This window comes from Malaclemys terrapin, chromosome 10, assembly GCF_027887155.1.
Source record: "Malaclemys terrapin pileata isolate rMalTer1 chromosome 10, rMalTer1.hap1, whole genome shotgun sequence".
In the NCBI taxonomy this organism is placed as follows: domain Eukaryota; kingdom Metazoa; phylum Chordata; order Testudines; family Emydidae; genus Malaclemys; species Malaclemys terrapin.
In genome coordinates, this window is record NC_071514.1 from 55,636,196 (window position 1) to 55,661,825 (window position 25,630).

At 48.0% G+C, this 25,630-nt stretch overlaps 1 protein-coding gene across 2 annotated transcripts in view; it reads right to left on the reverse strand.

The window, feature by feature from the left end:
• The window catches only part of AXIN1 (axin 1), a 186,365-nt gene that overhangs the window by 26,791 nt on the left and 133,944 nt on the right, over positions 1-25,630 (reverse strand). For both annotated transcript variants that reach the window (XM_054042109.1, XM_054042110.1), the window contains exons 5-6: positions 25,480-25,617; positions 2,953-3,497 (exon numbers count right to left, since the gene is read on the reverse strand). In XM_054042109.1, coding sequence (XP_053898084.1) covers positions 2,953-3,497; positions 25,480-25,617 — 683 coding nt within the window. The remainder of the gene's footprint in view (positions 1-2,952; positions 3,498-25,479; positions 25,618-25,630) is intronic.

The window sequence follows — 25,630 nt, forward strand, 5'->3', positions numbered from 1 at the left end:
TGGTCTTAAATGCCATGAAACTAGGAAGGGCTAAGGCAGTGTGTATGCCTGTTTAAATCACAAGGATGTCAGGCCTCTCACCCGTTCTACACTGTGATGATTATCCTGTTACACAGCTGCTCTCCGGAACTAGAGGACTTCTCCATTGCCAAAGGGATCACAGCAATGTTACACAATTACGGCTGTCGATTAATCGCAGTTAACTCACGCGATTAATTAAAAAAATTAATTACTATAAAAATTAATTGCAATTAATAAAATTAATCACAGTTAATCACATTGTTAAACAATAGAATACCAATTGAAATTTATTAAATATTTTGGATGTCTTTCTACATTTTCAAATATACTGTATTGATTTCAATTACAACACAGAATACAAAGCACATGGTGCTCACTTATTTTTTATTACAAATATTTGCACTGTAAAAGTGATAAAGAAATAATGTTTTTCAATTCACCTCATACAAGTACCATAGTGCAATCTCTTTATCATGAAAGCGCAACTTACAAATTTAGATTTTTTTGGTTACATAACTGCGCCCAAAAAACAAAACGATGTAAAACTTTAGAGCCTACAAGTCTGCTCAGTTCTACTTCTTGTTCAGCCAATCGCTAAGAGAAACAAGTTTGTTTATATTTATGGGACATAATGCTGCCTGCTTCTTATTTACAGTCACCGGAAAGTGAGAACAGGCGTTCACAGAGCACGTTTGTAGCCGGCATTACAAGGTATTTACATGCCAGATATGCTAAACATTCGTATGCCCCTTCATGCTCGTTAAAAAAAATGCATTAATTACATTTTTGACTGAACTCCTTGGGGGAGAACTGTAGGTCTCCTGCTCTGTTTTACCCGCATTCTGCCATATATTTCTTGTTATAGCAGTCTTGGATGATGACCCAGCACATGTTTGTTTTAAGAGCACTTTCACTGCAGATTTGACAAAACACAAAGAAGGTACCAATGTGAGATTTCTAAAGATAGCCACAGTACTCCTGGCTGAACAAGAAGTAGGACTGAGTGGCCTTGTAGGCTCTTGTGTAACTTCTGTTTAGCCTTCAAATCCAGGGCACGGAAGAACTGGACTGAGTGGACTTGTAGGCTCTAAAGTTTTACATTGTTTTATTTTTATTTTTGAGTGCAGTTATTTTTTTTGTACATAATTCTACATTTGTAAGTTCTACGTTCATGATAAAGTGATTGCATTACATTATTTTTATTAGGTGAATTGAAAAATACTATTTCTTTTGTTTTTTACTGTGCAAATATTTGTAATAAAAATAATATAAAACAAGCACCGTACACTTTGTATTCTGTGTGGTAACCGAAATCAATATATTTAAAAATTTAGAAAACATCCACAAATATTTAAATAAATGGGATTCTATTATTATTTAACAGTGCGATTAATCGCGATTAAAATCGCTTGACAGCTCTAGATGCAATGCTTGGCAGATCTCCTAGATCCTGGCGAGGGAGTGAAAGCCTGGACTAACTTCCAAACTCTTAGCTTCAACATGGCAACACAGCCCAATCTTAGACCATCCGGCCAGTTCTGGAGCTGAAATTTACCACCCAGAAAAGGATTTGCCATTCCAGATCGGAGCATTGCTCCAAGTCTGGGTCTCTTCTTCCTGCCACACGAGGAGCTCATCGAGGGTCTGATACTCTGCTCCTACCACATCCCTCCCGGGTGCTTCTGCCCCGGATCCCTCTGCTCTCTGGCCCCCACTACTCTACTCTTAAAGGGGAAGCACCGTTCTCCCCTTCCTCATGGGGAAAATGTAGCAGCTTAAGCCTCTCTGCTCCTCCTCCCTCCTCTCAAAGGAGCTGTGTTGTTTAGGCTGCTCTATTCTGTGCCCCACACCTCCCATCCTAGGGAGGAGTCAGTGACGCTCCAGCCCCGCTCAGCCAGTTTTCCCATCAAAACTTCTACTCCCTGGGGCTTGTAGCTGAGTAGATTTGCCATGCCTGGCTCCAATTGATAAACATTCATTCTAGGGTTCTTGCAGCCAGCCCTCTCAATTAGTTCCACACTGTGGCATTTATTAGTACAGGGGATTTACTGAGCACCCATCAGCCGGGTCAGGACGATATCTGGATGATGCCTACAAGAATAATGCAATAATGTAACTAACAAAACTGGCCCAATGGAACACAACAAACTCTCATCACTGCCTTTTCCCCCACACCTGAGCAGAAAGAGAGGTGGAAACATGGGAAGTGAAGATGGAACAGGAAGGAATTTTAGATCCTCCAGTGATCGTCCTCAGGCAGATGGTCCCAAGAAATGACCTCATCACTGAGAAACGGCGGGCCTGACCCTATCAGACTGAACATTGGGATGGAGGGCTAGGTCAATTCAGCTAATCTTGGTTACTTTCACGAGACAGGGAAAGGAAGCTCCGGCAAGTCCCTTTGACCCTGAATTATGAAAGGGTCTTATGCACTTGCACTAACACTCCCTATTAACAAGGCCATGAAATAAAGCCGTTAGTTTAGGGGCTGTGAATGCAGCATGTGAGAAGAAGCCAACTTTTAGGCACCTATAGCATACAGAGAGCGCCCGGGCACCCGGCACACAGAGAGCGCCTGGGTACAACATTAATATCACCACTAGTAAAGGAGCAAAACAGCCCCCGGCTCTATAGTTCCAGGGCAACTTTAGAGGGAGCCTTTGCAGCAACATAGCCCAGAACTGATAAGGGACAGCATGCATGACTGTGGAGAGATCCACTGCTGAAGGGAAAGGACAGACTGCCGAGGAGAAGAGCGGGACTGGACTGCCATGCTCGGAGAACAGCCCAGAGTGACTCCTGAATTCCACACCTCTGTTACAAGCGGGGACCCAAACCCATTTTGCGCATTTATTTGCATGATGCAGTCCGTTCCCAAATGACCTTGCTACAAAGCAATGGCTATAGAACTCCCACTGGTCCTGCACTCACCTGTAGCCCAAGGAATCCGCAGGGTTGGGAGCCAGGCCCATGCTTTCAGTGTAGTTCCGGGATTTTGTTGCATAGTTATGTGAATCTACATTCCAAGCAAAACTGTTCTGCACTCTCTGAGTGGCTTCAGCCTCAATCTGCTCCTTCGGTTTCATCACACTGTGGTGATGAATGTGGTGGTAGATATGTTTATGGTGGTATAAGTTAGCTGCGTCCAGTTTCATTCCTGATTTTGTTGCATGCTTGCCATGCCCTGGAGGTATTGTCCCTTGCATCTTTCCAGCCTGGCCACTTTCCGGTGACCGGGGCTTAGGTGAATGGCGGCCAGGTCCAGGGGACTGACAACCTGGAGTTTTCATTACTCGCTGTACATGTTCATCGAGAATGCTCTCCGGATTTTCTTCATGAGCATCTCGCAGCTGCATCCCAGCACAACCCATCTCAGAGTAACGAGGAGTGAAGTGATGCAAGGCCTGGGTGGAAGGCAGCTTGTGGCTAATGACTGAAGGACCAGAAGAGATGTCTGCGTCCTCACCTTCTTCTTCCTGCAGGAAAATGGAAAAAGTGGAGAAAACTTGAAGTATATGTCGTCTATCATATTAGGGGCAGACAGCAAGATAGGCTTGTTTCAAACAACTATCAGTATGTGTGTGCGTCTCTCTGACCATATCATAAACAAACAGCTGAGATGAACAGATGGAAATCCTTGAAAACCATAATTTGATTGTATTAAGGAGAAAATAGTTCTTGCTTAAACTGCTGAGTTCCTTGGAGAAATGACTGTAATGACCAACAAAGGAAAGGCAGCTACATGTTGTACATATAGTTTCCAAAAAGCATTTAATAAAGTATCACATCAAAGCATACTGGATAAAATAGAAGAGTTATAGGATAGACAATAAAACAGTTTGTTGAATAGGAAAAAAAATGATAGGAAATAAGTGATGGAAAATGGAAAGAAATGGCAGGGCTATCCACAGGAGAGATTCGGGACTTACCATTCAGATGATTATTTCAGAATATAAGGAAAGCAGTGCTGAGCACACGAAAGCAGAGGATACAGGAGTTAATTTAATGATGACAGCAGCGTGCACGGTTTCAGAAACCAAGGCTCTACCTTCCAAATGCATGACCTCTGAGGCCTAAGGCAAAATACTTCACACATCTGAAGAAACCAGATTATAACTCAAATACTCACTGTGCTAGTCTGAGAGTGGATCACAGAGCGCAGCTGATAACTATATTTTAAAACACCAAATTCCATTCGAACCCATGGGCATGCCAGTAAGAAGGAAAACTTTCCAGTCCTGGCAGCCAGGAATTTTGAAGTTGACAAATCGTTTGATTCTCGAAAATTGCACTGAGATGCTTATGAAGTTGTTTTATAGGGAAGTCAGGATCTTGCTTTTATTTTATTACTTACCCAGGAGAATTAAACAATTTCTTTAGTCTGCCCCTTCCCCCTCCTATCAGGGACAGTAAGCCATGAGTTGCAGTGCAGGATGCTCTGTGCGGCTGTCTGGCCTGCCAATATAGCATGAGCTTTATCTGCCAGAGCATATTGGCTCACATCTGCTTTAACTGCCCACTTGCAGATGGCATCCACCTCCACCAATTAATTAGCTTCTAAAGTCACAAGTGGTAGGCATAGATCAAGGGAAGAAATACAAGATTTCTTTGCCATTCCGTACCTGAGAGTATAAAACCTAATTGACCTCACTAGTGTCAGGCATTTATGTCACATGGGCGCCCTTCACAATGGAGGCGAGGAGGCACATCCCAGAAATTAGAGAGGGAAAAGGCCTGGTAAGCCACCTACTCCAGCCCAGTGCCCACACCACCCTTGCCTCTGCTGCACCTGCTCTTGAATACCTGGGAGTTCATTCCATCCCGCACTAAGTCCCCCCCCGCAACTCCCTTCACACATACTGCAATCGTCACTAACACACTTGTGTTTGAAAGCAACCTAGGAAAATAGGTCCCCACTGACTGGGGAGTCGAGTGCCGAATGTGTGAGATAAACAGAGTAGGAGGGGCTGTCAGCACACGAGAGAATTCAAACCCTCCTTTCCCTTGAGCTTCAGGTCCCTGGCTTCCTCTCCAAGACAGTCCCAGCCTGCACTCTGCAGCTGTGTCAGGGAAGGGCCAATTCAATACAGACACACCTACTGTAGGGCTTGGCAAGACCAAACACCAAACAAGCCAAATAAGACGGTTACTCACCGTTGTAACTGTTGTTCTTCGAGATGTGTTGCTCATATCCATTCCATTAGGTGTGTGCGCGCCGCGTGCACGATCGTTGGAAGATTTTCTACCCTAGCAACACCGGCGGGTCGGCTGTGGAGCCCCCTAGAGTGGCGCCTTCATGGCGCTGAATATATACCCCAGCCGACCCGGCGCCCCCTCAGTTCCTTCTTGCCGGCTACTCCGACAGTGGGGACGGGGGGCGGGTTTGGAATGGATATGAGCAACACATCTCGAAGAACAACAGTTACAACGGTGAGTAACCGTCTTTTCTTCTTCGAGTGCTTGCTCATATCCATTCCATTAGGTGACTCCCAAGCCCAACTTAGGTGGTGGGGTCGGAGTGAGACATTGCTGTGTGCAAAACCGCTGATCCGAAAGCAGCATCGTCTCTGGACTGCTGCACTAGTGCATAGTGAGCTGTAAATGTGTGGACTGATGACCAAACCGCTGCTCTACAAATGTCCTGGATCGGAACTTGTGCCAGGAAAGCCGTCGAGGAAGCCTGGGCCCTCGTGGAGTGAGCGGTGAGGTGCGGTGCTGAGACACCTGCCAGGTCATAGCAAGTCCGGATGCAAGACGTAATCCAGGAGGATAGGCGTTGTGAGGAGACCGGTGAGCCTTTCATTCGGTCGGCCACTGCAACGAAGAGTTGCGTCGTCTTTCTAAAGTGCCTTGTGCGGTCAATATAGAAAGCCAGGGCCCTGTGTACGTCCAGAGAATGCAAACGTTGATCCTGGCGAGTAGCATGTGGTTTAGGATGAAAGACCGGGAGAAATATATCCTGGTTGATATGAAATGGAGAAACCACCTTAGGGAGAAAGGCAGGATGTGGGCGAAGCTGCACTTTATCCTTATGAAAAACTGTGTAAGGGGGCTCGGATGTAAGCGCCCTGAGTTCAGAAACACGCCTTGCTGAGGTGATGGCTACGAGGAAGGCTGTCTTCCAGGATAGGTACAGGAGTGAACAGGTGGCCAGTGGCTCGAATGGAGGACCTGTGAGCTTGGAGAGAACCAGGTTGAGGTCCCACGTCGGAACGGGCTGACGTTGTTGTGGGTACATCCGGTCTAAGCCCTTGAGGAATCTAACGACCATTGGGTTAGAGAATACCGAAGACGCGAGTTCCCCTGGATGAAAGGCCGATATAGCGGCCAGGTGAACTCTAATTGAAGATATCGCCAACCCTTGCTGTTTTAGGGAGAGGAGATATTCCAATATGAGAGGAATAGGTGCCTGTAACGGGGACGTGGCTCAATGTTCGCACCAACAGGAGAACCGCTTCCACTTGGCCAAGTATGTGGTCCGTGTTGAGGGCTTCCTACTGCTCAGCAGAATCTGTTGGACAGAGTGCGAGCACTGCTGCTCTGCCTGGGTGAACCATGGAGCAGCCACGCCGTGAGGTGGAGTGATTGCAGGTCGGGGTGACGCAGGCGGCCGTGGTCCTGAGAGATGAGATCCGGGCATAATGGAAGCGGGATCGGTGTCTGAACCGAGAGCTCCAACAGCGTGGTGTACCAATGTTGTCTCGGCCACGCTGGGGCGATCAGAATCACCTGTGCCTGGTCTCTGCGCAATTTGAGCAGTACCTTGTGGACCAGAGGAAACGGAGGAAAGGCATAAAACAGGTGGTCTTTCCAGGGAAGGAGAAACGCATCCGAGAGGGAGCCCGGAGCTCGACCTTGCAGGGAGCAGAACACGTGGCACTTCCTGTTGTCTCGAGATGCAAACAGGTCTATCTGGGGAAACCCCCACTTCTGGAAAACGGAATGTATGATGTCCGGACGGATAGACCACTCGTGTGTTTGAAAGGACCTGCTGAGTCGGTCCGCCAGAGTGTTCTGGACTCCAGGGAGGAACGATGCCGTGAGATGGATTGAGTGGGCGATGCAGAAGTCCCACAGGCGAATGGCCTCTTGGCATAGAATTGACGAACGTGCTCCTCCTTGCTTGTTGATGTAAAACATGGCCGTGGTGTTGTCGATGAGAACTAACACACAGCGGCCACGTAGGAGATTGAGAAATGCCTGGCACGCCAGGAGCACCGCCATCAGTTCCCGAACATTGATGTGCAGGGCTATCTGGGGTACAGTCCACAGGCCCTGGGTATGGTGTTCGTTGAGATGGGCGCCCCAACCCAGGGATGAAGCGTCTGTGACCAGGTGCAGAGAGGGTTGTGGGGCGTGAAACGGCATCCCCTCGCAAACCCCCTTGTGGTCTAGCCACCATGTGAGGGAGGTCAGGACCGAGTTCGGGACCGTGACCACCATGTTCAGGCTGTCCCGATGTGGGCGGTATATTGATGACACCCAGGTCTGGAGTGGGCGAAGCCGAAGTCTGGCATGCCTGGTTACGTACGTGCAGGAAGCCATGTGACCCAGCAGGGTAAGGCACGACCTCACCGTGGTAGTTGGGAAGGCCTTGAGTCCTTGAATGAGGCTCGTGATGGTGCAAAAGCGATTGTCTGGCAGGATGGCTTGTGCACGTCTGGAGTCTAGAACTGCGCCGATGAATTCTATTCTCTGGGTAGGTTCTAGAGTGGATTTGTCCTTGTTGAGTAGGATACCCAACTTGTTGAATGTGTGCACTATTATGAGGACGTGATCTCGAACTTGTTCTTTGGTGCGACCGCGTACCAGCCAGTCGTCTAGGTACGGGAACACCTGTATCCCTTGCCGACGAAGGTACGCTGCCAAGACAGCCATACATTTCGTGAACACCCTTGGGGCCGAGGATAGGCCGAAGGGAAGGACTGCAAATTGGTAGTGCACCCTGCTTACCACGAATCGCAGGAAGCGTCTGTGAGGCGGGTAAATTGCAATGTGAAAGTATGCGTCTTTCATATCGAGGGCGGCGAACCAGTCTCCAGGATCGAGGGAAGGGATAATGGCCCCCAGAGAGACCATGCGGAACTTCAACTTTACTACGAATTTGTTGAGTCCGCGCAAGTCCAAGATAGGTCGCAGACCTCCTTTGGACTTGGGAATGAGGAAGTAACGGGAATAGAATCCCCTGCCCCTTAACTCCACTGGAACCTCCTCTATGGCCCCCATAGCAAGGAGCGTGGAAACTTCCTGTATAAGAAGTTGCTCGTGAGAAGGGTCCCTGAAGAGGGACGGGGAAGGGGGGGAAGAGGGGGGAATTGAAGAAAACTGGATAGCATATCCCCTGTCCACCGTGCGAAGGACCCAACGGTCCGAGGTTATAAGGGACCAGGCATGGTGGAAATGGGAAAGGCGATCCCGAAAGGATGGGGCTGGATCCTGGGGGATGACTGGGGCGCCGTCCTCGACCGCACCTTCAAAAGTTCTGCCTGGGGCCTGAAGGTGGTCTAGGTGGTCCCTGGTTCTGACCAGGTTGAGGGCCGGTCCACCTTCTTCTACCACCTCGCCCTCGCCTCCGGGCCGAGTCCTGTCTCTGACGAGGCGGGGGGGGGTAGAAGCGCTGAGGCTGCGGTCTAAATGGCCTGCGCTGAGGGCCCACAACGTGCATCCCCAAGGAACGCATGATCGTCCTGGAGTCCTTGAGGCTCTGCAGGCGAGAGTCCGTCTTTTCTGAAAACAACCCTTGACCTTCGAAGGGTAGATCCTGCAGGGTTTGCTGCAGTTCCTGAGGCAGACCCGAGACCTGGAGCCAGGAGATCCTCCGCATAGCGATACCTGAGGCCAGGGTTCTCGCAGCAGAGTCCGCTATGTCTAAGGAGGCCTGTAAGGAGGTCCGAGCCACCTTCTTACCCTCCTCTACCAGGGCTCCAAACTCCTCCCTGGACTCTTGGGGAACCAACTCCTTGAACTTCCCCATAGAGTTCCAGGAGTTAAAGCTATAGCGGCTCAAGAGCGCCTGCTGGTTAGCCGCTCTAAGTTGCAGCCCTCCGGCTGAGTAAACTTTACGGCCGAATAAATCGAGGCGCTTAGCCTCCTTTGATTTGGGCGCTGCGGCCTGCTGACCGTGGCGCTCCCTTGCGTTAACTGATGCCACCACCAATGAACACGGCTGGGGGTGGGTATACAAGTACCCGTAGTCTTTAGACGGGACAAAGTATTTCCTTTCCACCCCTCTCGCTGTGGGTGGGATAGAGGCAGGAGTCTGCCATATCGTAGAAGCATTGGCCTGTATCGTGCGGATCAGGGGTAATGCCACCCTCGATGGGGCATCCGCTCCGAGGATATTCACGATCGGGTCGTGGACCTCCACTATCTCCTCCGCCTGCAGGTCCATATTACGGGCCATCCTACGCAGAAGATCCTGGTGAGCCCGAAGATCTATTGGAGGTGGACCTGTGCACGATGTGCCCGCCACTGCCTCATCCGGAGAAGAAGAGGAAGATGCCTCCGGTGGCACAGGATCCAAGGGTTGGTCCTGGTCTCCCTGTTCCTGGGCCGGAGCATCACCTGCGCCTGGGTCCAGGGCGTCAGGTGGTGCGGACACAGAAGCCTCCATGCCCCCTGGTGGAGGCCGAGAAATGGTGGACTCCGGGGCCCTTCTGACGGAGTGACCGGAGCGAGAGGTCGAAGCAATTGGAGCCCCTTGCGCCTGATGGTACGCCCACGGGGTCCAAAACGACCAGTGAGATGGGCCATGAGAATGGTCCTCTGTCGTGTCCTGCCAATGGCCCAAGTCCTGTTCCTCGGCTTGCCCCTGAGGGGGGTATGCCGATCTCGAGAGGTCCTCCGAGGAGCGAGACACCGATCTCGATGGCCACGGCGGTGCCGAGAGCGTCGAGACGATTCCCGTGGGCTGCGGTGCCGCACGGTGCCGGTCCGGAGATGATCTATCTCTACGCGGTGCCGGCGATCGGTGCCGGGACCGCGACCGGTGCCGATGACCTCGTCGGTGCCGGGAGTCGGATCTGGACCTCGACGAGGACCTGGAGTATGCCCGGTGCCGGGAGTGGCCTCTCGACGTCGAGCGTCGACCGTAGCGGTGCCGAGAACTACGTCTCGACGTTGATCGGTGCCGACGATCATAGCGGTGCCGAGACGTAGAGCGGTGCCGCGAAGAAGATCTTGGCCGCGAGTACGACCAGTGCCGAGGTGATATTCGGCGCCGGGACTGCGAGCGGCGTGGGGACCTGCTTCGGGACCTGGATCGGTGCCGAGGTTCCAGCCCTTGGGATGGAGGGCGCATCAAGGCAGGTTTCCCCCTCGACTGGACCGGGCGAGTCAACGGTGCCGGCTCCGTGAGAGCTATTAAGTCTCTCGCCGCCGCGAAGGTCTCTGGAGTCGACGGGAGGCACTGTATCACCGCCGGCCTCGGTGGAGACGTTATCTGCACCGGACTCAACGGCCTCGGCGCCGGAGTCGACGGTGCTGGAGGCACCTGTTTCCGGTGCTCCACCGGCGGACGCGGCTCTACCCCCGGCACTGGGGGAGCCGGCGTCTTCGGCACGGAGGTCCCCGTCTTATGGGCTTTTTTATGCCCTGGGGATAATGACCGGCGCCGAGGCACTTGCTGTGCTTGCGGTGCCGACGAGGTCCGGTGCCGGGGAGGCTTGTCCGACGCCACTCGCGTGGTCGTCGTAGCCGGTGCCGCCGGGGCACTGCGCATCGAGGCGCTAGGTGCCGGGGCCTGGCTTGTAGATGGAGCGTCCGGACTAAGTGCCGCCTCCATCAGGAGTTGCCGGAGCCGAAAGTCCCGCTCCTTCTTGGTCCTTGGTCTGAAGGCCTTACAGATCTTGCACTTATCTGTTTGATGGGACTCTCCCAGGCACTTCAGACAGGAGTCGTGCGGGTCGCTCGTGGGCATAGGCTTAGCGCAGGAGGCGCACTGCTTGAAGCCGGGAGCGTTGGGCATGAGCCCGGCCCCGCGGCCGGGGGAGAAAGGGGGAGACGACCCCCTTAATCCCCTGAACTACAACAACAACTAAAACAACTTTAAAACTATTTAACTATTTAACTATAACACTAGAACTAGAACTATAACTATAACTGCGAATGATCTAACTAAGCTAGGGAGAGTGGAGAACAGCTAAGCAGCGCTCCACAGTTCCAACGACCGTCAGGGGCGGTAAGAAGGAACTGAGGGGGCGCCGGGTCGGCTGGGGTATATATTCAGCGCCATGAAGGCGCCACTCTAGGGGGCTCCACAGCCGACCCGCCGGTGTTGCTAGGGTAGAAAATCTTCCGACGATCGTGCACGCGGCGCGCACACACCTAATGGAATGGATATGAGCAAGCACTCGAAGAAGAACTGTAAGGTCATAGAACAAGGCCCAGCCAGCGAGGACAGTGACCACATGCAGAACATTAACACACAGAATACCATGCCCGACCTTGGAGGTGGCACATTGGGACGTACATGTCCTGATGGACTACGCTACGTTCACACTGGTAGTTCACAGGAAGAAAAGGGGTCCTTCCTCTACATCTACAATAACCCTAACAGGGAAGTGCAACACTTGGGGTAGCTAATGCAGGTTATTAAAACAACATCCTTGAGAGAGATACAATGCATAAAGCTCTAGCATGGGGATACCACAGCTGTTACTGGCTTATGGAAACCTCACAACTCGTGAGGTGCTTCTCTGACATCCGCGATGGGATGGTTCCCTCCCAGAGGAGCTCAGCCAGAAGAGGCGGCACTGCAAGGCTAACAGCAATAGCCGTTTAGGACATTTACACTCAAACACACGTTTCCAGGGAGCGACTCTGCAGTTATGGCGGAAGCAGCATAAGTGCTGCCGTGCAAAGAGCATGCAGTGCAAATCTCAGCTCATTCGGCCAAGAACCTGCTTTTAAAAAATGACAGCTTCTCATAACCTTTCATGCCCACATTGAGATCAGAGGGGAGAATGCAAGAGATGACGCTCTCCCTGAGCTCTCCTGTAGTCAGTGTACACCACCCAGCCCTGGCTCCAAACACAACCAGACGAGATTATTAGCTGGTCTGTTCGGTTCTGTGGAGCAAGTGGTGACTGGCCTGATGGTGGCCTGTGCAGGCTCAGGCTGGCAGATGGCACTGTGCCAGCCAGTGCATGCTTAGGCTAGTCCCAGTTAGGAACATACTCATCACAGATATGAGCAAATACCAGCTCAGTCATTGAAATAACGTGAATGGCTCACAAATTATTCTGTGGCACCCAAAGACAATGAATTCATGTCTCCACTTCTGCTGACAGCTGTTAATATTCTTCTGCACCTCACAGCTCTTGGTATTAGTTTGCAGCTAAAATGACTGAAGTTGCACAAGGTCAAATTAGGACCCCGGTGTATAATACACCAGACCAAATCTCATTCACTGGGCCACTCTGCCCCTGGCAATGCATCTGCCAAGTGAAATGGTCATGTGATGGTACATCACTGCAGTGTGCGAGGAGGGGCTGCATAAGGAAGGACAATGGGGCTCTGGTTACTGGAATTGACTAGGGACCAGGAGACTCAGGTTCTGCCCAGGACTCGAGTGCAGACTTCAGCGATTCACAGATTCCAAGGCCAGAAGGGAACATTGTGATGATCTAATCCGACCTCCTGTATAACACAGGTCAGAGAACTTGCTCCAAAATCATTCCTAGAGCAGATCTTTAAGAAAAACATCTAAGAGTGATTTAAAAATCGCCAGTGATGGAGAATTCATCCCTCTCCACCTCTGGTAAGTTGTTCCAATGGTTAATTACTCTAGCCATTAAAAATTTACACCTTATTTCCAACCTGAATTTGTCTAGCTTCCACTTCCAGCAACTGGATCATGTTAGACCTTTATCTGCTAGATTGAAGAGCCCATTATTAAATATTTGTTCCCTGTGTATGTACTTACAGACGTACCCCTTAATCTTCTCTTTGTTAAGATAAACAGACTGACATCCTCGAGTCTATCACTATACGGCACATTTTCTAATCCTTTAATCATTCTTGTGGATCTTCTCTGAACCCTCTCCAATTTATCAACATCCTTCTTGAATTGCAGACACCAGAACTGGACACAGAATTCCAGCAGCAGTCGCACAAGCGCCAAATACAATAACCTCTCTACTCCTACTTGAGATTCCCATGTTTATGGATCCAAGGATTGTATATTAGTCCTTTTGGCCACAGAGTTGCACTGCGGATCAAGTTCAACTGATTATCTATCCCTGGACCCACAACAAATCTTTTTTTAGAGTCACTGCTTCCCAGGCCAGAGTCCCCCAAGCCATAAGGTTGGCCAACATTCTTTGGTCCTTCATGTGTACATTCACATTTAGACGTATTAAAACACATTTGTTTGCTTGTGCCCAGATTTCCAAGTGATCCAGATCACTCTGTACCAGTGACTTGTCCTCTTCATTATTTACCACTCCCCCAATTTTTGTGTCATCGGCAAATTTTACCAATGATGTTTTTTTCTTCCAGGTCATTGATAAAAATGTTAAATAGAGTAGTGCCAAGAACCAGTCCCTGCAGGACCCCATTTGAAACATACCAGTTCAATCAGGATTCCCCTTTAACAGTTACATTTTGAGATCTATCAGTTAGTCAGCTTTTAATCCATGTAACATGTGCCATGATAATTTTATAACTTTCTATATGTTTAATCAAAATGTCATGCGGTACCAACTCACATATTTTACAGAAGTCTAAGTATATCACATCAAGACTATTATCTTTATCAGCCAAACTTGCAATCTCATAAAAAAAATATCAAGTTAGTTTGACAGCATCTATTTTCCATCAATCCATGCTGATTGGCATTAATTATATTATCCTCCTTTGATTCGTTATCAGTTGAGTCCTGTATCACCTGCTCTATTATCTTGCCCGGGACTGATGTCAGACTGACAGGCGTATAATTACTTGGGTCATCCCGTTTACCCTTCTTCTCCTTGCTCTGCATCTCTTGGCTCGAGTTGCTTGAGCTCTCTCTCTGTGCTTCAGTTTCCTCATCTGTAGTATATCTGGCATCTCCAAGGACCTGATCTACCCCTTTGCCTTCTAAGATCTATGCGGATGCCATATTCACAATCACACCCTGCTTGGGATGAGAAGGCATCAGGAGGGGGAGACAGGGGTTGTGAAGGCAAGTGCCGTGTTTGGTGTTATATATTTGTAGACTGTAGTTCTGAGCCTGCTGAGCAGCAGGAGTGGGGCAGGAGGAGGGGAGCCTGTGATCCCTCCTTCCCCTCCCCATCAGGAATTTCCCTGAGAAAGGCACGGGGAAGCTGAGAACAGCCAGGCTCGGTGCATGTAACAGGGATACAGGGAAGCTGAGAAGAAGAGATTACTCACTTTGTGCAGTAACTGCGGTGCTTCAAGATCCGTGTGTTTATGGATGCTCCACTTCAGGCACACATGCGCCTCTTGAGCCCCCGATCAGAGATTTTCAGTTAGCAGTGTTGGTTCGGACCACACATGCTCCCTGTGCCGTACATCAAGGCTACATAGGAGCGTGTGGGCGAACCACCCTCAGGTTCCTTCTCCAGCCGAACATCCCACAGAGGACAGTCCGACGCAAAGGGGAAGGAGGGCAGGTAGTGGAGCACCCAAAGGGGACACACATCTCGAAGAGCCGTAATTACTGCACAAAGGGAGTAACCTCCTTTTCTTCTTCGTGTGTCCCTTGGGTGCTCCACTTCAGGTGACTTCCAAGCAGTATCCCCCGAGGGAGGAGGGAGCTTCAGAACTGAGACTAGAACTGAAGACAGTTCAGCAGAACCAAGTGCCACATTGGATTAGCAGCATGGATTAAAGTAATGTTTTAAAAACATATGTACACCCTACATATCTCAGATACCAGCACATTCTTATGTAATGCCGTGAATGTTACTTGTAGTCTGGTCGAATGTGCTATCACCCTTTGGGAGGATGAATGCCTCTTATCATAACATGTGATAATACATCCAGATATTCATCTTGATAGTCTGAGCAGAGATCATGAACCCCTTGGATCTATATGCAAAGAAGATGAAGAGCGTCGATGACTTTCTAAATTACTTGGTCCGATCTACATAATAAAAAGCCAACACCCTTCTAACATGCAGGGTATGGAAACAGGACTCCTACGGAGAGCTGTGCAGCTTTGGAAAGAACACAGGTAGATGAACAAATTGGTCAAGGTGGAACTGCCACAGAACCTTAGGCACGGATTTCGAGTGTGGATGTAAAGACACTTTGCCCTTGAAGAATACCATCAATAAGGGGTCTGCCATCAGGGTTCCAATCTCCCGACCCTCTGAGCCAACGTGATGACTATTAAAAACACCGTCTTCACAGATAAATGGAGCAAAGAACAGGATAATGTTGTCTGTCTGATTTTGTTCATCACCCTTGGTATCAGCGGCACTGGAAAAAATGCATAGAATAGACCCTTCTGCAAAAAAAGATGTCACTTCCTGTTTCTGGAGGTGGCCAAGAGACCTACCTCTGCCAGTACCCATCATTGGAATATGCTGTGGAGAGCTTGAGCGTCTAGCTTCTATTCATAGTCCTGAGAAAAGTGCTGCTGAGGACATCGGCTGTGGTATTCTGAATATCTGGAAGCAGACTGCAGAAATTTGGATCTGATGAACTACGAATGAGTTCCCTAGTTTCATGGGTTCAGCACACAGGGAGGGGGATCTTGCTTCTCCCTGTTTATTGATCTAGAACATAGAGGATATGTTGTCTGTCATGACCCTGATTGATTTGCCCCTGGTGAGGGGCTGGAAATGAAAGCAAGCATTCTTGATAGCCCTGAGCTCCAACAGATAGATGTGGAGACTGGTTTCCTGAGTTGTCCATCTACCCTGAGTCTAGGGAGTTCCTCCCTCCGTCACCTGTCTGTCCAAGGTGCCTCTGACAGGAGAATAGATCGCTCTGAGCCAGTCCTGGAAGCAGCAGAGGCATAGCCTTGTGTGATTGGTCAAAAAAGTTGCAAACTGCCATGTGTCCCAGGAGCTGTAGACAGTTCTTATTGTGGCCCCAGGGCTCCCCTGAATTGTCCGTACTAGACCGGAAGTTACAAATCTAAGGGAAGTCAGGCTCTGACTGTCAATGAGCCCAAATGTGCTCCTATAAACTTTATCTTTTGTACAGAGGTTTATATAGATTTTTTAAAAATTCAGCTGCAGACCCAACCTCTGCAACAGAGTTAGGTGCCATATGGGTGGAAGATAGCAGTGCTTGGTAGGATCGGCCCTTGAGTAGCAAGTCATCAAGGCACAGGAAGATTAGGATCACTTCTTGTCAGAGGTAAGCCATCACTATCGCCAGGACCTTTGAGAACAACCTGGGGACCAAGAAAAGGCAGAAAGGAAGCACTTGGAATTGGAAATGATCCTGGCCTATAGTTAAGCATATGAATTTCCTGTGCAATTGGTGTATCATAAGAACATAAAAACGGACATACTGGGTCAGACCAAAAGTCCATCTAGCCCAGTATCCTGTCTTCCAACAGTGGCCAGTGCCAGGTGCCCCAGAGGGAATGAACAGAACAGGTAATCAAGTGATTCATCCCCTGTCGCCCATTTCCAGCTTCTGGCAAACAGAGGCTAGGGACACCATTCCTGCCCATCTTGGCTAATAGCCATTGATGGACCTATCCTCCATGAATTTATCTAGTTCTTTTTTGAAGCCTGTTATAGTCTTGGCCTTCACAACATCCTCTGGCAACGAGTTTCACAGTGCTTGGAACATGGGGAGCTGAGAACAAGCAGGCTTGTAGCATGTCACATGGAAAAAAGCACAAAGACTGAGGGGGAGCTGATGATGTGTAATGCTCCCGGAACATGGTGTGAGCCTCCACAGGTTCCAATGTGGGGAAAGGATTATAGGGCTACCTCTGTTCCATCACTCTTGCTGCTCATGGTGGGGCTGGAATTCTGAGGGGGAACCCGCTTCCTCTATACAGGACATTAGCAAGTGATAGGCAGATTGGGTCTCCCCTTATGCCCTGGTGTTGACTTTAGCTGGGAGATGAGGAGCTGGGAGGAGTACCCAAGAACACATCCACACCTGTCCCTGAATCATGGCCCCCACACCACTGCCATTTTTCAAAACAACAGAAGTCACACACAAGAAAGCTACATTGACATGGAGTGAAGGTGGCCGGTGCTCAGCCCTGCCCTGTGTGCCTCATTCCCTTCCATTGCAGGAGAGAGTCATTCTCAAAGTTCAAACGCTGAGTGAGAGGGACCCTTCCCACCCAACACAGCCACAGCCTTAACGCTGTCCCTGTGGAGAATGCTATAGACACTGGGAGTGTAACAGCACCTGACCCTACCTAAGCAAACCTGTCGTTGTATCTGTGCCTAGCACAGCTCCCAGCAGCACTCCCATTCACATCCTCCACCTGAGCTCTGGATGGCACCAGAGACCTCGTTGGGACTTGTTGCTGCTTGGCAGACACTGAGGGAGTGGTGAGGAGTTCTTAGGGCTCACAGGGGCAGAGTTAAGGCTGTGGCTGTGCTGGGTAGGAAGTGTTTCTTGGCTGCATTTCCAGGTTTGCCAGCACTTGAGTTTTGGAAGAGGGGAAAGGAACACAGGGCAGAGCTGAGTGTCTGTGACCTTCACTCCATGGTAAAAAAAATGTCACGCATGTGAATGTACGCACACAATAGTTTATGCATCATAACCTCTATAAACTAAGAGCCACATTTTCAACAGCAGGCACAAAAAGCAAGTACCATATATACTTGTTCATAAGCCGAATATTTTTGGTAAAAAAATGACGCATCAAAGAGCGGGAGTCGGCTTATAAATGGGTCTACACCAAAATTTGATGATTTTAAACTCTATGGAATCACTGAATTGAATATCTAATACATTGTTGTTTTGTTTACCTGGAGCGTCTGCAGGCATGGAGCCCCTCAGCTCCTTGTGGCCGCGGTTTGCCATTCCCAGCCAAATAAACAAAATGTCCCACCAGTGGCTTACCTTGACAGGCCAGGAGCCAAAGTTTACCAACCCATTTATTGATGTCAATACTGCAGCCTTTTAAAGTTGCAAAGGCTTTGTTTAGTGGACTAGATTGGCTCAAAATGGACCTCATAAGTCTCGAGCCAATATGAAAATATAAAATGCAGAATCGATGGAATCGCTAATAAAATTGAAATAGCCTGTTATCCCTACAGACATGCCAACCTACAGGGCTGAAATAAACAAAGAACAATAATAATTTGACAGTGATAAAGCAGGTGACATTCCTATATAAAGTCCTACAAAATCTATAACTACAATAATAATAAACTATTTTCATACTAGTATTTAAAATGAACAACGGTGAAATCAAAAGAAAAAGGTCTTCTTATGCAGCATTCAAACTTAAAGTTGTTGAATATGTAGAAGCAAACAATAATTGTGCCGCTGCTCGTGAATTCTGTATCAATGAGAAGCAAGTAAGAGAATGGTGAAAAAATAAAAACACTAAAAGACATGCGAAGAAGCAAGAAAGAATGTCCAACGAGGTACGCTTCATTTCCTGAGCTGGAGAAAGATCTCAATAATTGGGTTGTTGAATGTCGACAAAATGGGTACATTGTCACTAGGACTGGAATTCATCTGCGTGCTCTGCAAATGACGAAAGACGACAAATACAAGTCAGTAAAGCCGTCAATGTTTGTCGCATCAGTGGTTGGAGAACTCGCTTCATGAACCGTCATGGTCTCTGTCTTCGTCAGCGAACAAAGATAGTGCAAAAGCTGCCTAGAGATCTGGAAGAAAAAATCGAATCTTTCCAAAGGTTTATTATAAAATATTGAAAGGAATATGCATTTGAACTGTCACAAATAGGAAATATGGATGAAACACCAATGACATTCCATCTCCTGCGCAACGGAACGGTAACCGGTGTTGGTGAAAAAACAGTTTTAATTAAAACCACTGGCCATGAAAAAAATCCATTTTACGGTGGTTTTATGATGTTTGGCAAATGGATCAAAGCTCCCTCCTGTTGTTAATTTTAAAAGAAAAACCTTGCCTAAAGACATGAAATTTCCTGCTGGTGTCATCGTACGTGCACACGAAAAGGGATGGATGGATGAAAGTGGGACTATTGAATGGCTGGAAAAAGTGTGGAATAAGAGACCAGGAGCACTTTTCAAGAAACCGGCTATGCTCGTTTGGGACATGTTTAGGGCACACAAGACGGATGAGGTGAAAAATGTGGCCAAAAATATGAAAACTACTTTGGCTGTAATACCTGGAGGCTTAACTTCAGTTCTACAACCACTTGATGTCTGCCTGAACAAACCCTTTAAAGACAGGCTATGCAAAATGTGGTCTGAACGGATGTGCTCAGGCATGGCGAAGTTGACAAAAGGCGGGAATCTTATGAAGCCCAAAATCAATCTGGTTGCCCAGTGGATCAAGGTCTCCATTCCCTCAGAAATGGTAGAAAAATCATTTAGGAAATGCTGTATCAGCAATGCACTCGACGGGTCAGAAGATGATGATATATTTGATGATGACACAGCAGAGGCTGCTGATGAGAAGGAATCTGAGTCTGAAGGTGACACTGCCAACATCTATGATGACAATGCATGTGCAGCTGTGACTGAAGCCAAGTTTAATGAACTGTTTGGTGAATCAGAGACTTGATTCAGACTTTGAAGATTTTAAGACTTTTTAAAGTCTCATATTGTTCTAAGTTACTTGTTTTAAATATCCATTTACTGATTTTAAATATTGACTGTAATTTTGTATTTGTTCAGTTATTATTATAACAAGAAGTTTTTCGTTAGATTACATTAAAATAATTCTAGCAAAACTTTTAAGTGTTTCTTGTGATGCCAGCTTTTAAAATAGAGCAGGGGTTGGCAAACTTTGGCTCCCAGCCTGTCAGGGTAAGCCGCTGGCGGGTTGGAACGTTTTGTTTACTTGGAGCGTCTGCAGGTATGGAGCCCCTCAGCTCCCAGCCAATGGGAGCTGCACTGGCTGGGAATGGCAAACCGCGGACACTGGGAGCTGAGGGGCTCTGTGCCTGCAGATGCTCCAAGTAAACAAAATCTCCCGACCCACCAGTGGCTTAACCTGACGGGCCGGGAGCCAAAGTTTGCCAACCCCTGAAATATAGGGTCGGCTTATGAAAGGGTCATACAGTTTTTGCTATTTTTACCTAACCATCTTGGGGGGGTCGGCTTATAAACAAATGGGCTAATGAACGAGTATATACACTAGTTAAATACATCCTCAAAATACATAGCTGGATGCCAACACGGAATGATTTTCTATGGTTTTGTCTACACAATTTAAGTGCCTACTTTTGAAAAATTATCCCTACATTTTATTTGAGGTATTTTTACTCCAAAGTTAATTTTGACTTCACTAGCTGCAAGATAAAATTATAAAAACGTGCCTTTTTGTCTGCTTAGGATAACAGCTGGATTTTGCACAGAAACAATATAGGGTTCAGCAAGCAGCTGATGTGATGGAGTCTTTGTGCATGAAAGGAAAGCAGTTCCGGGAGGCACACGCGCAAGCCCTTTCTTTGTGTGAGCTCTAAAGCAGGTATTTCAGTGCTGCTGGGAATGAAGCTTGGAGACAGCACGGCCTCTGCAGACTACACTTTCCGAAACACAGAATAATGAAAATCAGGTCTGCTGTGCCCACTAGATGGGGCCTGGTGGTTACAATATTGTCAGAGGCTCCTTTAATCAGATTTAGAATGCTCCAAGTCATTTAAAAACACATCTGCAGTGACATTATACCTAGGGAAGTCTGAACAGCCCTTTCTATTGAGCTAGGAACACACACACGTGCACACACACACACTGATAATCTGTAGAAGCAGCAACATCTCGTTTCCTCTCCTTTTTACCTATCAAATGACCCGCGATTGAGCTGAAAGGATTCCCCTGATGTATGTGTGCTTTTTGTTTTAACCGGCGATGCCACTGAGCAAAAATGATGCTGAAAGAAGTTCCCTTCCTAGCAATACCAGCAATGCTTTACATTAACACGGAAAGAATTGTAAACACAGATATGCTTCTCACTGGTGATGTGGCTGGTTGCTTTTCAAATTTCACTCAGGTCAGACAGTGACGCTAGATCAGTCTGTCAATAGCGCATTTGACTTTTTAGTTGCCATTCAGCAGCACAACACTGAAATGCTTGGGCTGGAAATACCACAGGGCAGTGGTTTTCATCTAGGGATACGTGTACCCCAGGTGTATGCAGAGGTCTTCCAGGGGGTACATCAACTCATCTAGATATTTGCCTAGTTTTACAACAGGCTACATAAAAAGCACTAGCGAAGTCAGTACAAACTAAAATTTCATACAGACAATGACTTGTTTATACTGCTCTATATACTATACACTGAAATGGAAGTACAATATTTATATTCCAATTGATTTATTTTATAATTATATGGTTAAAAACGAGAAAGTCAGCACTTTTTCAGTAACAGCGTGCTGCGACACTTTTGTATTTTTATGTCTGATTTTGTAAGCAAGAGGTTTTTTAAGTGAGGTGAAACTTGGGGTACATGAGACAAATCAGACTCCTGAAGGGGGTACAGTGGCTCTGGAAAGGTTCAGCACCACTGTTATAGGGGAATGCACACATCCAAAAAACCCTTTCTTGGGGATTTAAAGGGATGGATGAAGACAGTCCAGTGCTTGGTTTTTCTAAATGTTAAGAAAAAACCATAAATAGTGGGTATAAATTACTTGTCAGTGCTCCCTTAACAAAATCACGTGACTTTAAATTCACTTTCCTTTCTCCTGTATTCATTGACTCATGCTGCCTTGGAAAGGGAACTGCAGGCAGTTGGGTGAAGGGTATTTTTGTTTCAGTAGATTTTGCAAATGTTTCCAAGCCCTATGCTGAACCAATGATTGTGCTTGATGCTTTGCAATTTTTTTTTAAATTTTGGCACCGTTCAACGAGCCATCCCAGAGATTTGCACTGAGAGGAGGCCTCCAGTCCTGACATCGTGCCCCAAAAAGCTGTGGTGCATCAGGATTCAAGCTCTCCTTTTGCAGATACCAGCAGGTCCTGCACTTTAAGTACTAACCTAAAAGGGCTTATATTTAGTTATTCTGAATCCTTAATGCCTCGCACTGACCATCCAATACATTGTTCTATGTGACTACCACAGGGTTTACCATACAGCATTACCTAGAGACCCGGGCTCAAATGTGGATTAAGTCAAAAAGGAAATTTGCTTAAACAGACTTCAGTCTGTTATTTAGCCCAGCGTTTCTCAAACGGGGGTCCGCAAGAATACTCCAGGGGGTTCGCGGGCCCCCCGATCAACTCCTCCCCCTCCCTCCTAGTGCTTCCTGCATGCCGGGGAACAGCTGTTGAGCGGTGCACAGGAGGCACTGGAAGGGAGGGGGAGGAGCGGGAACGGGGCACACTCAGGGCAGGTCTTCATTACGGGGGGGGGGTCGATTTAAGATACGCAAATTCAGCTACACGAATAGCGTAGCTGAATTTGACGTATCGGAGCCAACTTACCCTGCTGTGAGGACGGCGGCAAAATCGACCTCCGTGGCTCCCCGTCGATGGCGCTTACTCCTACCTCCGCTGGTGGAGTAAGCGCATCGATTCGGGGATCGATTGTCGTGTCCCGACGAGACGCGATAATTCGATCCCCGAGAGATCGATTTCTACGCACCGATTCAGGTGGGTAGTGTAGACCTAGCCTCAGAGGAGGGGCGGAAAGAGGCAGGGAAGAGAAGGGGCGGGGTGGGGCCTTGGGGGAAGGGGTGGAGTGGGAGCGGGGCACTTGGGGGTCCGCAACAAATTTTACATCAAAATGGGGGTCCTTGGGTTGCTCAAGTTTGAGAATGGCTGCTCTAGCAGATTTTGATACTGCTACTGGCAGCATTTGCTGGCAGAGGGCTGGGACAACATGTAGTAATTGGGCCCATAGATTTACCCCACTTGTGAGCCTAACTGTGGAACTGTAAATAAAAGTTAATAAACTGTCACAATAACCTATAATAACAAATATGAATGGGAAAAGGTGCAAAAGGGAGACAGAAAGACTGAATTAGTCCAAACAAAACAGCCCACTCATATAATTCAAGGACTGTGTTAAGATCATGTTTGGTGAACACCTGGGACCAGGAATTGGCACGTGGGAGCTTAGGCCTAACGGGTGAACCAAATAAGGAGAAGACAGGTTATTCTGCCCATTACTCCCTTTGGCGCCCTCAGACAGAGACTTGAAGGGAAGCTGGCTACTATGACGCTGGGGGCCTGAAAGAGAAGAGAACAGGAGAAGGCACAATCTTCACCATCCTGGCTGCTGCCCCCATTAACTTTTGGGACCTACTGTGACACTGTTTGTCCTCCTTCATCCTAATCCTGAGAGACACCCTGACCAGACCGCTCCAGACAGAGGGAGCCAAATCACCACCTTCACTGGCTCCAGCTGAATCCCAACCACCAGCTGGGACCTTGTCACTCACACCTCCCTCAGGTGTTCTTTTCCTTCCCCACCTTATTTCTTCTCTTTCCTGACCCTCTCCTTTTGCCTTCTGTTTAATAAGAGTCTGGCTTAGCTGGCCAAGATTGCATTTTTGCAGTACTGGTGTAGGCTGTGACCAGAGGCAGCTAAAAGCAATCCCCTAAATAGCCTGGGGCTGGTACAAGTTTGCCAGGTCTTGCAGTGAGACAGGGTGGGTGAGGAGCATCTTTTACTGGGCCAACTTCTCTTGGTATAAGAAACAACCTTTTGAGCTTCACTGAGCCCTTCTGTGGGACTGGAAAAGGCAACCAAGTGTCCAGACAGTGCGCTAGCCTTGCGTTTCTCCAGCAGTGAGGTTGCAAGTGAAAGTCAACACCAGAGACAGAAGCTGCATTTTTACTCTTTGCCGTTCTTATCTTTCCCTTTTTGTTTGGATCTCATGTTGTCTTCTAGGAAATGTGACTGGACTTTTCACAACAGCAGCAGCAGCAACAGCTCCAGCCCATTTAAGTGCTCTTTTTTCTAAAAAGGACAGTTATTACCATGTTTAATATCATCAAAGAGACTGTCAGACCAGGTTTTCCCCCTTAAAGACTCTCTCCTGCTAAAGGGAAAGGGAAGATGGAATGTGGTTAAACTGAAAGCCTTACATTTCAACTGATTTAATGTTTCCTTCGTTTCTCTACCCTAATAAAGGGGTAAAGAATTTTTAATAGCATATTTGCCATGGCACTAAGTAGACCGAGGGCTCTGTATACCTGAACCTCGTTGACCACGGGTAATGTCGGACAGTTTCAGGGTCACGCTAGCACCTTTGACTCTTTGGGCCCTTTATTCCATCTAAATTAATACACCAGAGTGGTAAGGGAGGCATTGGGCAATGGTGGGGATGTGGGAGAGAGGTTCAGGACTGTATTAACAGGGAGTACCGCAAGCCAGGACTGAGGGGAATCAGCCGATGGTAGAGAACTGTCGTGGGCCAGGTTGGGAAGAGCAGAAGTTATCACAGGAGTTAGCACCTAGAATCTAGGCAGAAAAGACCAGGTAGGTCACCATCATCAACTCTCCTCTCTGCCAACTCACAGGTACTACAAGCAAGCTATTTAAGCCATGGAGTATATGTGGGGATAGATGCTTGTGTCGACATTCAAATCCCCTAACCCGTCTACATCTGGATCAGTTACAATGCACACCAGACATTCCAATCCACTACACTAGCATCTCAAAAAGAGATTTCTGACAAACGCATACAATTCATTTTTATGCTGGTGAAAGGTCTTCAATTGACAGCCCTGGACACTTAACCCGAATACAGAACCACAGAGCAGGCAGTGGTACTTCAAGCCTGCCCACACTAGCTGGCACCATTCTTTGTCCTGATGCCAACATGCCACCCTTAGGGGTAAAATGATAGTTTCAGATGCCATTGAGTCCTTGGACACTCAGCTGAAGCAGCCAACAGGGGAGCCCTTTGGTTTTGAGGGGTGGTGATTTTGGTATGTGGACAGTCATCTGCTAGGAACTGAGATGCACAAACTTATTTTGCTTAGCTATACAGTAGCAGGCTGTGATGTTAAGTAACACACTGATGCACTCAGCAAAATATCCTGTACTTACAAAATAGTATTTATACTTATCTAGGAACTCAGAACACCAGAAGTGTAAAGGGGCTACGTGAACTCTCTGAGCTTTCTGAGCATAGGACTGACCCACCTTTCTCCCATTCCCATCCTGCCACGGAGCTAAGAGCCTGGTATGATTTTTTGGCTAATCCAAGGCTCACCACTGAAAAAACGTACCCGGGTGTCCCACCTGGTCCTTTAAGCTCTCGTGAAACATCATATGGCTCAGCAGCATCGTGACCTATGACAATGTAGTGTTACTCAATACAGCTGCTGCTGAAGGATTCCCACAGTGCAAGTTATTCAAACAACCTGTATTTCCCAGTTTCCAGAGATGCTGAGGCTGCTACTAACCGCTCGAACACGTTTAAGGCGCTCCTCTAATTTCTCCTCTGCTTCACGTTCCCTTTGTACTTCCTCCAGGCGATTGATCAGCTCTGCAGCAAACTTCTGTGGTTCAACATGGATATCCTTTGGCATTCGGTACGTACGCTGAAGGAAGAAC